The sequence below is a fragment of the Schistocerca serialis genome, chromosome 8 (assembly GCF_023864345.2).
Source record: "Schistocerca serialis cubense isolate TAMUIC-IGC-003099 chromosome 8, iqSchSeri2.2, whole genome shotgun sequence".
NCBI lineage: Eukaryota > Metazoa > Arthropoda > Insecta > Orthoptera > Acrididae > Schistocerca > Schistocerca serialis.
The window spans coordinates 270050766-270065726 of NC_064645.1; the positions used below are offsets into that span (position 1 = coordinate 270050766).

Below are 14961 nucleotides of genomic sequence, written 5' to 3' on the forward strand. Positions count from 1 at the left end.
TTCATTGTGAGATCAAAATGTACTTTTTCTGGAATGAAGCATTTAAAGAAGTCAAACCAAAAGATCCTTACAGTAAAAATGGGTCCCTGTTCTGTCATAAATTACTTTGTAAGAAGTTATTAAGAAAATGAGAAGGATCAGCAGAAAGAAAGTTCATAGTTAATTATCTCCATTATTGTAATTACACAGCTACTGCATATTTGTCTTTTAGGAGTGGTACCTTAGGTCACTGACTGATTAGTTTTGAAAGTACGTACAGTATTTTAATATGTTGCTGTATTTACCTTTGCAAATTTTCAGCAATAGGGGTAATCACTTTGCTGTCAGTGTCTTTGAAGCAGGTATCTGTCAGTGGAGCTTGCAGTATTTGCCCAAGTAAATCCAGTGTTCCACTGAATTTTATTTTGTAGTCCTTATATTTAGTGCCACAGTTAAAAAGAACCCATTGATTTGGTGGCCAAAGCATATGTTCTGCTGCTATGTGCCACAGTGTAAGTCAGGAAATTCTCTTATTTGTGCCACTATTTTTATGGCTCTGCTGGTTAATAATGTTATAGATCCTTTTTAAAAAAGGTTCATTCTTTTATTTTTTGCATACTAAATATTAAATTCTGTCTTCCTTGTGCATGGTATTGCAACCACCCCCTCTCCATTTTTATATATGTGTTAAACTAACTCATTTCAACAAAATAAAAGTAGAAAGTTTGCTCATACATCTTTATTGGTAACATTGTTGTAAAAATGATGTACAATATCCCTTACATCAATTTTAGGTGCTAAAAAGTAACTTAATGACTGTACATAATGAAATCCGGTCATTTGATGCAGCACTCACTGATTAATTGGCACATTGTTATTATCAACATATTACTATGCACAATGCAATATTTTGTATGAAGAATTTCAGTCTTTTCAGTTGTACAATTTTGCCCTTCCACTGCTCTTCACTGTGTCATAGTAACTGCTCTCGAATGTCAGCACACCTATTGAATACGATGTGTAGCAAACCTCCATTATCATTCTGGGTTCTGTTAATCAGTTTTGTCTCTTTTTTTTTCTTTAATTAACATAATTTTCCAAGTACTTCATCTATTCCTTCTAATGCCATTTTTATGAACCTTTTACTTATTCATTGTTATCAGCCCCCTTTGCACTTCATTTCTTTCTTGATCTTTAATTTGTTTCATTATTCCTAGATATACAAGATAAAATGCAAAGCCAGTGAGCCCCAATCCCACCTTGCACATTTCTTCTAATGATGTTATTATTTTTCCTGTTTGAAATTTGTGGTTATTATAATTTGTTAAATTGTATATTATTTAATTCATGTCTGAGCAGCTGCTAATATTTTACTTTGTCCTCAACATGAACACAGCTGGCCAGTTTCAGTCTACAGGACCTTTTGCAATAATCTTTTATCAGAATCGATATACAAGCAAAATGTTAATTATATTTGATAAACTGTAACCCATTTACATGTGTTATCATCTCAGCTACTGCCAACCCAGTCTAAAAGCGTATGTTATCACATTGGACCCATTGTGTTCATATAGTGTGCCATGTGTAAACCTGTTTTTGCAGCAGCTTTTGCAAGAGAATTTTTCCCACTTCAAAACATAACTGTCAACCACTCATACCTTGCCACATGTGTGTACATTGAGACTACATGTAAAAGTACTAATTGTTTGGCTGAAGGAACTAAAAGCAACAACATAAAGGAGACACAAGAGTGAACAGAGAGTTTTGCAGAATGTTAATGACAAACAAACAACAAATTATGAATTTGCTGTTAAAAAAAATTGGGGTGTGATATTTGAAAACATTTACAATGACTGAGCTTTTTTAATGATGATGATGATGATGATGATGATGATGATGTCACAGAGCTTAAATAGGTCACACAGAATATTTCAAACTAGCTGAAGTCCCTGAAGAAATGTAGTTTTTTCATGTTTATAGGAAGGGAAATATCAGGGAATTTCGCTTGTGGTAACCCTGATGTATAAAGTGCAAATCTTTACTAATAGCATGAAGATTCTACATAGGCTTCATAAAGTGTGGTTGATGATACAGCAGAACAGCAGTTAAGTGTTATGTTTTGAAGGTGTTTCTCTCCCATAAGTTACTGTATACCGGTTTGATTATGACACACTAAGTTAAATGCAAATGAATGGGAAAAATAAACCCATAATGTTCTAATACAGCGTTAGCAGTGTATTACTGCTTGACACAGTCACTTCGATTAAATATCTAGGTGTAAAGTCATGGAGTGATATGAAATGGGATGAGCATGTAAGGATTGTAGTAGGTAAGGCAAATGATTGACTTCATTCAGTTTATTGGAAGAATTTTTGTAAAGTGTGGTTTATCTGTAAAGGTGACCACACGTAGGATACTAGTGAGACTCATTCTTGAGTATTGCTAGAGTGGGATCCCCACCAGGTCAGATTAAGGGAAGACATCAAAGCTGCTCAGAGGCGGGATGCTAGATTTGTTACCAACAGGTTCAAACAATATGCAAGTATTACGGAGATGCTTCAGGAACTCAAATGGGAATCCCTGGAGGCAAGGTGATGTTCTTTTTGATGAACTCTATTGAGAAAATTTAGAGAACCAGCATTTGAAGCTGACTGCAGGACGATTCTTCTACAACCAGCTTACATTTTTTGGAAAGTCCACAAAGATAAAATAAGAGAAATTAGGGCTCATATGGAGGCAAATAGACATTCGTTTTTCCCTCCCTCTATTTGTGAGCAGAACGGGAAAAGAAATGACTGGTAGTGGTTTCTGGATACCCTCCGCCACACAATGTATGGTGGCTTGCAGAGTATTATGTAGATGTAGATGTAGAAATGTGCTTCAACCTCTATGGTGGCATAAAGATTTAGACTGGGTTGATTTTGGCTGTGGTGCTTTCACATGTGGATGGCCTATGTGCTGTTTAATATTGCCTATGTTTTGCTTGCACATTCATTCTGATGAAGATCTTAAGAATGACCATGCAGACGGAAATTGCCTGGTTGTGCTTGTAACAAGTAATGAAGGAGAATTTTAGAAGCAGAGCTTTTTTTCCCCCTCCCTTCTGCTTCCATTTCTGATGGTTGTGACATCTGCAAAAAAATTTTATCTCTGTTCTCCAAAGGATTTGGGAAGTCTTATTCCTTTTTACAGTTTCCAGTACATTTTAATATCCACATTTGGATGAAGCAAATGCAAGAGGAGAATTGTTCCTCAGATGCCTTAATCTAATCTTATATTTTTCTGTTCTCTGTCTGTTACTCAAGTCAGTAATGTAGTTTATGGTGTAAATAGTGGTCAACCTCATAACTTATTTGGGCAAGTGCTACCATCTGGTATGGAAACTGAGACTTGCTTTGAATGGTGAAATAAATTATGAGATAAATATAGACAAAGATGTAGTCTAGAACTTTTAATATACCATTGCTCAGTACTGTGTGCAAAGTCTCTGCAAAAGCTTCTTTGCATTTTATTGTTTTATGTGTTTTGTATTTCAGTGCAGCATCCATGTCAAAACAATAATGGAAACTGTGACCAAATATGCATTACTGCATGGAAAAATGAAAGTAAAAGTGAAGGAATTGCTCAGTGCCTTTGTCAGCCTGGTTTTAAACTCCAGGATGGGACCAAATGTGTTGGTATGCTTAACATAACATAGTGTCAATGGTTATTTCCTTTTGCATCAATAAACTCCTTTTAATTAGTTTTAAACCTGCTTTCTAATTTCATCAGAGGCAAGATTACCAGAGTTCCTGATTTATAGCAAAGAATCTCCATCAGTTATCAAAGGAATGCCAATGACAAAAAATCCTGATTACCAAGTTATGGTACCAGTTACTAATGTCCTTCGGGTAGTCGCCCTAGATTATGATGCGGCCACAGGCTACATTTATTTTTCTGACAGTCACAGGTAAAGCAGCTTAGCAAATGTAACTTATCACACTAAATTTATTCAGTATTTGCTTTTCAAAACTCAAAAAAGAAATGATTTTTGTCCTTTTTTGTGTACAGGAATGTTATTGAACGCCAGAAAATTGATGGTACTGGAAGGTCTGTCTTCATAGACCAAGCTATTGGCAATTGTTTGGGTATAGCTGTTGATTGGCTAGGACGAAATCTTTATTGGACTGATGCTGGGCTTAGTTCCATCAGTGTTGCACAGCTTGAAAATCCCAAACAGAGGAAACTAATTGTCGAAAATGTTTTCTTTGCAAGGTCAATTGCGCTAGATCCTGTTAATGGGTAATTATGTTTTTAAATCTTTATCAGCCCCACCCTTCCCCGCATATCTCTGCCTTGCATCTCTCTCAAATTTGTCTTAATTTATATGTTTCAAATGTGTCTTGTTTTATTGCAGATACATGTACTGGAGTGAATGGGACAGTTTTTGGAGCAAGGAAGGACAGATTGAACGTGCGTGGATGGATGGATCAAACAGAGAAATTTTTGTAGGTAGTGGAATCAAATGGGCCAGTGGACTCACAATTGATTTTCAGAACCATGTGCTCTACTGGTGTGATGCTTACCTGAACTCTATAGAAAGTATAACATTAGATACTACCACCACAGAAGTAAGTAACTGCTGTGCTTCTATTGCATCTCATTTTCTTCTTTTATCAGCATCTTATTTTTTCCCTCTTCTTTTCTTTTCAATAGGTTGTGCTCAACAAGAAAACTGATCCTGATTTAGACCGCCCATATGGGTTAGTGTATCATGATGGTGCACTTTATTGGTCTGAATTTCAGAGGGGCACTATACACCGACTGCGCATAGGGAATGGAACTTCAGAACTGTTAATTGATGAAGGAACAACATTATTTGAAGTTAAGGTGTACTCTAAGAATGCACAAGGTGGTGAGTGTTCCCACCATTTTAATTTCTTTTCTTTTTTTTTCTTTTTTTTTCATTTATTCATTTTAATGCAATTACTCTTTGGATGGTGTGACAGAGATCTGTCATAATGGTTTCATACCAGAGCTTAATATAATGTAATGAAAAAGGGAAAATGAAATCTGATAATGTATCAGACTGTTTCAGAGCAGCTTTAATAATTAAAGTTACAATACGCAATCCTGTCAGGAAATGAAACTAACAAGACAGGCAACACAGTCTCCAAGTAGTTTCAGCTACCTGTGTAGTTTCTTGTTTCATTAAAGCCATTTTCATACAGTCCTCAAAACTAAACAAAATAGTGATATAGTGTATGTCTCATTTTTGAACTGTTCTTCACATCCCCCCTCTTCTAATTACTGGCAGCCAATTAGGCTGGTCTTCATCTTAATGCCTTACTATGAACAGCACTAAACAGTAATAAATAAATGATCTCCTTCATATTGTGGTGTGGCCACACTACAGTGGCAATGCAATTACTTTCGTTGTTGCCTGCATCAGCACTTTGAAAAGGTTGGCAACATATGTGGCCCCTCTGCTGTGCCTAACCAAACTTCGTCTCCTCTCCTTCTTTCCCTGTTGCTCTCCTTCTGTGCACAGAGGCACCTTTCAATGTGATGTGCACTGTAGTTAAGTCTGATACAGTATGCGTGTATATGTATAATTGTACAGGTACTACTCTCCTTTCTGTACTTAGGCTCCCTAGTTTTTTCTTTTCAAAGTTTCCAGGTAGCTATGCAGTCTTATTCTCTTTTATAATATGCTATCCAATACATGTGAATTAGAAGTTTACTTCATTGTTGTCCGTAGATATTGCTACTTGATACCGAAGTGTCACTCTTAAGATAGTACGAAGCAAACACTGTACTCACCATTTAAATTTACTACCTCATTCAAAGAATTTTTACTGTTAATGAAATTTTAATAGGAAGAAAAGGGAGAGAATTTTACACAGTTATACGAAAAGTGTACAGGTATGTCACAATACCTAACATTTAGCGAAGTGGCATGTCAGAAGGAGAAACATTAGATACAGGCTTTCTGCCATATACATCCCAAGGTGACAGACAGAGTTGGCCATGAATTGCACAAACGCAGCATAAAGACTGTTTACAAACCAGCCAAGAAGATCAAAGTGTGTCTCAGATCAGCAAATGTCAAAAGGGCCCATTTGTATTGTCGGGAATCTGTCTGTGTATCATCACCATTTAGTTTGATTTCCTATTGCAGAGGATGTCTTCAGATGATATTCTAATAGATACTTGAATTTTATGACATTAATTGCAGCTAACAAAGTTCAAATACATTACAGGTAAGAATAGCAAGAACACACACATTTTTATTAGTAACTATATAATTGCCACTACAACAGGGCCTCATCTGAATGCTGTCTTAGATAGTCAGGTTGAGCCAAATATTGTTCTGTAACTAATTCAGTAGGTGCTTTAGCATTACTTGCTTTATTTAACACCAAGCCAAGAGGTTATCTAATTTAAACCCTTCAGTTTATTCACTTATGTGAGAGCAAATTCAACAAGAAAACTCGATGACTCAAATTAGATATGTTGTGGCCTTTGATCTGAAATAAACAATTGATTTGTTCACTGAAAATACTCCAAGATACAATTTGATTAGACTTGGTGGACTTTAAGATAATCAAATTACATTGTATTGCTGTGGCCTTTGCAAGTTAGGCAACACAGTGAGACTTGGCAAGAACTGATGGACAACTTTTGGGCATTTTCTATCAATTCCATGGCAGCATGCATCAAGATGATTGGGATGAGATCAACGGCATCACTCGCAGGAGCATGCAGGATAAACTTGATTGCTGCATCGAGAGACAGAAAAAAATATGAAAGATGCAGTAAGCAGATTGACAAGTTGATTCCTGACATGTCACACACAATGCAAGTGACCAGTGACCTCAAAGGAATCTCTGTCCAAAAAGGAGGGAATGTCACTTCATCCCTAGAACTTTTAATTGGAGAGGATGTCATTGCTAACACCAAAGGGGTCATCTTGACCCTGCGTTGTGAAAAAGCTGAGGAAATATGCACTGAAAGCGGCAGGATACTACATAGAGCAAAGCCACCATCTTGCAACTTGAAAAAAGAAGAGTTAAAAGCTACCAAGAGCCTTAACTTAGACAAAAGCATATATTGATACTCTCTGTCAACAAGGAAAATGTGACCATTGTAATAAAATCTGAAGGATGAAGACTGTGATACTTGCTCTATTAGATCTGATAATGTACTGAAAGCTAAGCTTGGATTTAGTGCATTGGATCACTTGGAATACAAATCGTTTAATCAAGGTATCTTCTTTGTTGGTGAATTTACAGATAAACCTGCACAACACATAAGCCATACTACTTTAGCTGTAAGGGTTATGAAAAATCTGTGAAGATCTTATACCATTAAGACAAATTGTAAGAGCCCCTACGTCAGTAATGTATAAACTGGCAAAACACTTGGCACCTCTGCTTCAGCTGCGCATGGGTAGCCCACTTAATCCAGTGGTTACCAATTTCTCTATGGAACATTTTGAAAGACAGGTGCTGGAAACCTAAGGTCTAGAACACGTATATTGGAGCCATGGTGAGGAACAGCTCTGTGACTTCCTATTATGTCTGAACAGTTTCATGCCAACTAAAATATACTATGGAGATAAAAAAGAACCAACAGATGCCCTTTGGTAGTTGCAAGGATTGGTGAGAACCTGGGACACATTTGTCGAAAACTGACAACCGAGTCTGAAAAGGAGAATGATTAATATGTTCACAACACATGCAACACAAACACGTGAACCCCAGTACTTCGAATGTGAGGTGCAACACCTGGAATGCACTCTGAGGAGCAGTGGGTACTGCAACTGCTGCATAATAAGTGTCACAATACCTAACATTTAGCAAAGTGCCATGTCAGAAGGAGAAACATTAGATACAGGCTTTCTGCCATATACATCCCAAGGTGACAGACAGAGTTGGCCATGAATTGCACAAACACAGCATAAAGACTGTTTACAAACCAGCCAAGAAGATCAAAGTGTGTCTCAGATCAGCAAATGTCGAAAGGACCCATTTGTATTGTCGGGAATCTGCCACATAATATGTAAATGTGGTAAACTGTATGTTAGGCTGAATGGATGATTCATCAATACCAAGATCACCAAATACAAATGGTATATTGCAGTTTGGACAGGAGGAGAAATCGGACTTGGCAGAGAGCATGCTTTGTGAGGCCAACCACATTATAAAATTCACCGACTCATAAGAGGTTCTCATTGTGGAGAAGAGCCACCACACTGGTTTGTTCAGGGAAGTCATAGAAATCCACAAACATGACAATAAATTCAACAAGGAAGAAGAAAGCCTCAAGCTAAACAGATCCTGGTTTCTCATGCTGCAGCAAACGACCGTTGCAGATAACAAGGGGAGAACCGCAGTGGTAATAACCAGGAAAAAGCCTTCAGATGTTCATGCATCAGTAAATGTAATGCTTGGCCAAGATCTCGTTTCCTGTCTGCTACAGATATAATGGGTGAACCTGTGCCAATCACTTGTGCTGGCAAAACATCAGGAAAATCATTAGACAAATGTCACCCAAAGAACTCAAGACAGAAGCCAACAGGCAATATGTCAACAAGTCGGCTTGAAAGTTTCAATAATGGGTACAGAGTTCAGGTCACTGTAATCTGTGCTGATGTATCCTATATCTGAAGACAATAACTTAAGCCACAAAACTAAACCTAAGTACATGATCTAAATCCCAAAAGCTATATGTCACCAATGAAATATAAACACCAGTCATGAAAACCTACAATGGCTCATTTTCTGAGATCTGCAATCATATCTTTGGTAATGTTCTATGGAACCTTTAGCAGGTACTAATTGGATTAAAATTACCAATAAATGGACTGCATACTTTTAATATTTGTACAACTGTCCAAGGGTTTCCTTTGTATCCTTTTCTTCCATTACCAGTGAAATTATTACGAGAATGTGCTCACATACCAGGTTGATGACGAAATGTTAGACATTGACAGTCATATTTAGTTTACAGTTATTTGGTAAATATTTGGTGTGCATTAATTTAACTCATACTTAAGATATTGTTTTGTTTCAACCAAGCCGGCCACGGTGGTCTAGCGGTTCTAGGCGCTCAGTCCGGAACCGCACGACTGCTAAGGTCGCAGGTTCGAATCCTGCCTCGGGCATGGATGTGTGTGATGTCCTTAGGTTAGTTAGGTTTAAGTAGTTCTAAGTTCTAGGGGACTGATGACCACAGATGTTAAGTCCCATAGTGCTCAGAGCCATTTGAACCATTTTTTGTTTCAACCAAGTTTATAAATTCAGATGAAATAAAAATGCCTTCTGAAATTGAATAGATGAGTGTTGTGTAAGTGTCAGATTTGGTAGTGCAACTTCTGTGGAAAAACTTGTAATAATCAAAATAAGCATCATCCACTGAATAGTACTTGAGATTTTCTGCAGAGGAAAAAGTAACAATTGTATATTAATTCACCTTAAGCTTGATGGTAGTTCAAAGCCGTACTAGAAGTCTCAAAAGAAATGTATTATATTTAAGAAATTTGTAACTTATACCATTGAACTCACCAAGGAGAGATCTTTCGTCTGAAGAAAAAATGTAACTATTGAGCAACATTTAGCTAAGATGTGAATGTTCTTTAGTGTGGTAATGTGCATTACGTTTTACAGGGGACAATGAATGCTCCAGGAATCATGATCTTTGTCCTGAATTATGTCTGAGTCTCCCAGATGGCCACACTTGCTCATCACATGATGACCATCTTAAAATTGGAAGTGGGCAGGTCTCTGCCAACAGCTCTTCAATGTCTCCCTGTTTACCTGGTCAATTTCGCTGTGCTACACCCACAAACAAGGCCCTCTGCATTGACCAACGATATGTTTGTGATGGAGATGCAGATTGTCAAGATGGTTCTGATGAGACTATTGGTCTTGGTTCTGGATGCAGTGAGTAGATTGTTTACTAGATGTTGACAGTCATGCACAAAAACAAGTTGAAGACAACATTCCTCATCTTGCTTGATGAAGAATCCTTGAGTCACACATTGTTCTCATGGCCGGCCGATGTGGCCGTGCGGTTCTAGGCGCTTCAGTCTGGAACCGCGTGACTGCTACGGTTGCAGGTTCGAATCCTGCCTCGGGCATGGATGTGTATGATGTCCTTAGGTTAGTTAGGTTTAAGTAGTTCTAAGTTCTAGGGGACTGATGACCACAGATGTTAAGTCCCATAGTGCTCAGAGCCATTTGAACCATTGTTCTCATGTATGCTTGTTTTTATCTTAAAAGTTGACATTTGTCGTAAGGCACTATGCATGATCAGTGTGCAGCAGTAGGGGTACACATAGCTGACTGATTGTAAACTTGTACTACTCCAGCGTGTTATGAACCATTCCATCATTCATTAAATCCATGTATCCAACAATAGCACTCAGTTAACACACGTTATCCTTTAAAAAAAAAAAAAATTACTGTGACTAAAATGGCATTTCATGTACTTTCAGGTGAGAATGAAATAAAACTTACTATATACTTTGTTTTTTGTTTTATTTAGCCTTGAAATGTGTTAGCTAGTTTTGCCACTTTTGTATTAAGAGTCTTTCATTTTTTAAATGAAATTTTTATTTTCTTGCTGATGAAATCATCTTGTGCTTACGTCTAGGTGGCTGTGTTTTGATGAGTATCATTCTCATCATCTTCACTTCGCCAGAAGATGATGAGAATGTCACTTATCAAAACGTGAGAGAATTTGAACACAGCCACCTGGTTGGAAGCCTGAGAAGATTTCATCAGCAATATGTGCCACAAAAGCCTGCTTTCACTTTTATTTTTTTGGTAAAGCTTACTTTGTATTACTTTATTCCTTAATGTTTGTACTACAAAGAAAAAACTTCTAATAGTTCTTTTACTCAAAACCTGTGATGTGGTGCTATTTTGTTATTAAGAGCCTGTGTATCAGGCTGTTCCAAAGCTGCTGCATGGGAAACGGACACCCTTGAGACCCGAAAACATGCCCTCTGTCAGGCATGGCCTGTGGGCATGCACGTCAGCTGGAACAGCCTTCTGTGTATCATCGCTGTACTCCACTTTAGTTTCCAACCCAAGCTGGCCTAAATATTTCTTCACACTGTGTGTTTTCCAGAGTATAGAGGAGTAAATCAGAAGGAAAACACTGCATGATGTAACAAGTGTGGAGGCCCAATTTTCATGGAGCTTCTGCTTCTATAGGGATATAGTGACACTTGGGTGACAGCGGTAGGGGAACTTCCATTACATGCTCAGAAGTCTTTGTTTCCATTGTACTGCCACATCAGGTGTAACTGTCTTGAAATTTTTTTTCTATGAATACATGAAGAATGGCACTTCATGATTTTCTTAACCACAAGATGAGTGATCTAGATACAAGAAAATAATCAACTTCACCAATATTTTTGAAGCAGATGAACATTCTTTATTTATGAGGTCATCAGTTGACATCTGAGAGGTGCAATTGACACATTTTTTTAATGTTCTTAACTGATTATGTCCAGCTCACCATCAATTCATTTGGTAATTATTCTCAGTCAGTTTGAATAATTGCATCAGCTTTTTTACAAAAATGTAAGGATCATCGTTTTTAAAGGATATAGAGACCATTCTCTCAAAACAAAAAACTGCTTTACTCAGTGACAGCAGCACTTTTTTCCACATTGTTGCTGCAGTATATCATCTTTAAATGTAAGGTTGGCTTTGATTTGATTTCCCCTTTCACCAAAAGAAATACAGCTGCAGCTATTGTTTGAAATTAATTTTATATATAATATCCATTGTGATACTATCGAAGATGGCATTTGTATGTCAAGGTTTGACACCATTATTATTTCTATAGCCAAATTGCTTTCATTGGCCTTCTTTATAGTAGCAGTGGCAGTAATTGTAGTAGTAGTAGTAGTAGTAAGCAATTACTGAAAATCAGAATGTGAACTAGCTTATAAAGGAACCAGCTGTATGAAATGTGAATTCTTAACATTTTTTAGTGATATAGGACAAGCAATACCATTTCTCTGTTGATCCTAATAAAATCTGACAAAATGAAGTGTTGCTCAAATTTGCATTAGTATCTGATTGCAGTGAAAAGTAGCTGCAACTACAATATAGTAACACTTGAAAGATATTGCACCTATGAACCTCACTAATTATGTTGACTTCCAGGTAAAAATGCTTATTAATGTAAATTATTTTCATTCATAATTTTTCTTGGAAGTTACCCTCTGAAGTATCACAGCTACAGCTTGTCCCGCATAAAACCAGTACACCTAATGCACGAGAGTCAAGTAACAATGAACTAACTGAAAAAGAACAGATAATAATAGTGTTAAAAACATGTAGTTACCTCTTTATAAGAGATACTGGAGGTGGTGGCCATGGGCACCCTGGCATCGCTGACTTTGATGATGTTAGCAGCACCATGCTGTAATTCAGCAGGTGTGATGTTATTACGTTCTCTAGTAATGTTCTGTTTAAGATCTTCTGTTTTCTGTTTTGCGAGGGTTATCAGGATATACTTTGCTTTTTAGTGTACCCCATAAATAAAAATCACACAATATTAAGTCCAGGTAGTTGGGGGGTGGGGGTTAGAGGCCTTTACTGACAAGTCTGTCTTCAGGGAACATGTTGGTGATGTGGGCCATACTTTGGTAGAATGTGTGAGCAGTTGCTCCATGTTGTTGGAATACTGCATACAACTTCTCTGCAACTGTTAATTGTGAATAGAAAGAATCAAAGATCTCTAGATATCTGACCCTGTTAAAGGTGTAATTGAAAAATATGGGGCCAACAATGCACATAACAAACAATGTATCTTTTCTGAGTGGAGAGGTTCTTCATACAGAACATTTGGGTTCTCCTATGGCCAATATCTGCAATCCTCAGAGTATACATAACCTAACTAATGAAACTAGGCCTCAACTCACATGAAGTAGAGCAAAGGGTCCGATTTACTGCTGGTGGTTGATGATATTAACTGCCAATTACAATAATGAACTCTTTTTTTCCTGATCCTTAGATTTCAACTCTTGCACCACACCCACATGACAGTCTTTTAATTTCATATGTTTTAGTACATTATGCACGAGATACAACAACCTGCTGCGATAACCTTCTTATTGACTTGCTGCAGCTTCTCGTAATGTCCATGCAAATTATGTCTTTAGTTTCAGGGGTCCTTGCTGTCAGTCACCTATTCCTCTGCACACACTGAATGGATCATACAGCCCTCTATTTCTTGTTCAGATCTTGGTTAGTGCTGATCATTGGGGGTTTCCTACCACCATACGTCGCTTAAACGTTTCTTTACATTCCTTGATGGAGCCAACTTTCGAGACGGTGTTGCTCCTTGACAAGCAATTCGACTAGAGATGATAAACCACTATGTGAGTTGTACCAGTTCTATGTGGGACACTCTGCAGTATCAGTCAAGTACATGCAAAAGTGAACAGTAACTGCAGAATCACTTTGAATCACTTTGAAGGTTATTACATTCTTGTAATCAGTTTCCAAGACAGTTATCATCCAATGGTATGTTGGCCAGTTATAAAAACCCACTCCAGATAAATGTGATTCACGTTACCATTATATAAGATACACAACTAACATTTATGAAAATTTTGAGTTCTTATTTAGCATTTATTGTGAAGTTCTATGTTCTGCTGCAAGATTACAGCATGCATTATCCAGAAAGAGAGAACCCATGCAAATTCAAAACAAAATTAAAAATATCCCCATACAATTTATTTTATTATACAGTTTTGCATATTGAAAAACTATGTTGGTGACAACTATCATTGCTGATAGAACTCCATTAATATAGAACTTTAATAACTATTGCCCTTAGAGGATTATTAATGCACTCATGTATTCATTAAACAAGAAGAGTTATAATATACAGCAGATATTCAATATAACTGTGAAAGCAGTATTTATATTCTCAATAGAAGCTATTCTGCATGTTATATTATTTTTGCTCAAAATTGTTCTAAAAGAACAAATAGTGTTCCATAGATTAATGCTAGGTAATTGTTGACATGGTAGCTCTGATACCTATTCTCTTGTAAATTTGTATCTATCTCATTCCATGTCTCTAAAGGCTCTCAGTTGTGATTCAATATTTAAATGAATGAATGAACTGGTGCTAATTATCAACACAATGTAAATGTGGGAGCAAAACTTTTTAAGCAAACAGTTTCTTGTTGCCGATTGTCATCAGTAGACATGATATCTGATATCTGCAGCTTAAGAAATATGGAGTCCAAATTTTAGATTAAAGGGCATAAATGTTAGATTATATTTGACAAGAGTGAAGTAATGTGCAAACAACTTACTACTATAAAACTGAGCTCATGGTTGTCCAATGAAAAAAAATGTGTTGCAGAGCATAATGATAAAATATTATACAGAATTAAAATGGAAAACTGGTAGTTCACCAGTATGCCACAAAGTTCTCCACTTATACATTTGGAAATTTCATGGATTTGAGGAAGTACTTCAGGGTATAGACCACCAGCACAGCTGAGTGCTTAACATATGTGATAGTTACATCAAAGAATTTGGTTCAGTCTTCACTATTCTAAGGATTTTTAATTGGTGAGACAACTGCAACGAGAGACACTCAGTCTCACCATAACAACTTAGGATGCACATGAAAGAAAGTAATAGTTCAAGTTTCAGAACCTGATACTAACAGCTGTGAGAGCAGTATATTAACCTCATATCCATCCAGAATACTTGACCAGAATGCCTTAGGCAGTTGTTGGAACTCTTGGGGCCTGCTCATGGAGCTTCATTACAATATGTTATTCATCATGTTATGGTGCGCTTGTAGCCGAGAAAAAAGAACCATATAAAAAAAAAATCAAACAAAAAGAGTTATGGTATTAGATAAGTGTGGGAAGTATTACCTTCTTCCTGGACTGAGTTTCTGATTATTCAATTCTCAGCATAGCTGCAGGCTATTTATTTTCATTTGTAT

At 36.9% G+C, this 14961-nt stretch overlaps 1 protein-coding gene across 1 annotated transcript in view; it reads left to right on the plus strand.

Annotated features, from left to right (window-relative positions):
• Positions 1 to 14961, plus strand: part of LOC126416607 (low-density lipoprotein receptor-related protein 1) — a 772143-nt gene that overhangs the window by 460056 nt on the left and 297126 nt on the right. The window contains exons 12-17 of the mRNA XM_050084360.1: positions 3516 to 3656; positions 3751 to 3928; positions 4030 to 4260; positions 4376 to 4589; positions 4675 to 4873; positions 9630 to 9905. Of these exons, the coding sequence (XP_049940317.1) occupies positions 3516 to 3656; positions 3751 to 3928; positions 4030 to 4260; positions 4376 to 4589; positions 4675 to 4873; positions 9630 to 9905 (1239 nt within the window). The remainder of the gene's footprint in view (positions 1 to 3515; positions 3657 to 3750; positions 3929 to 4029; positions 4261 to 4375; positions 4590 to 4674; positions 4874 to 9629; positions 9906 to 14961) is intronic.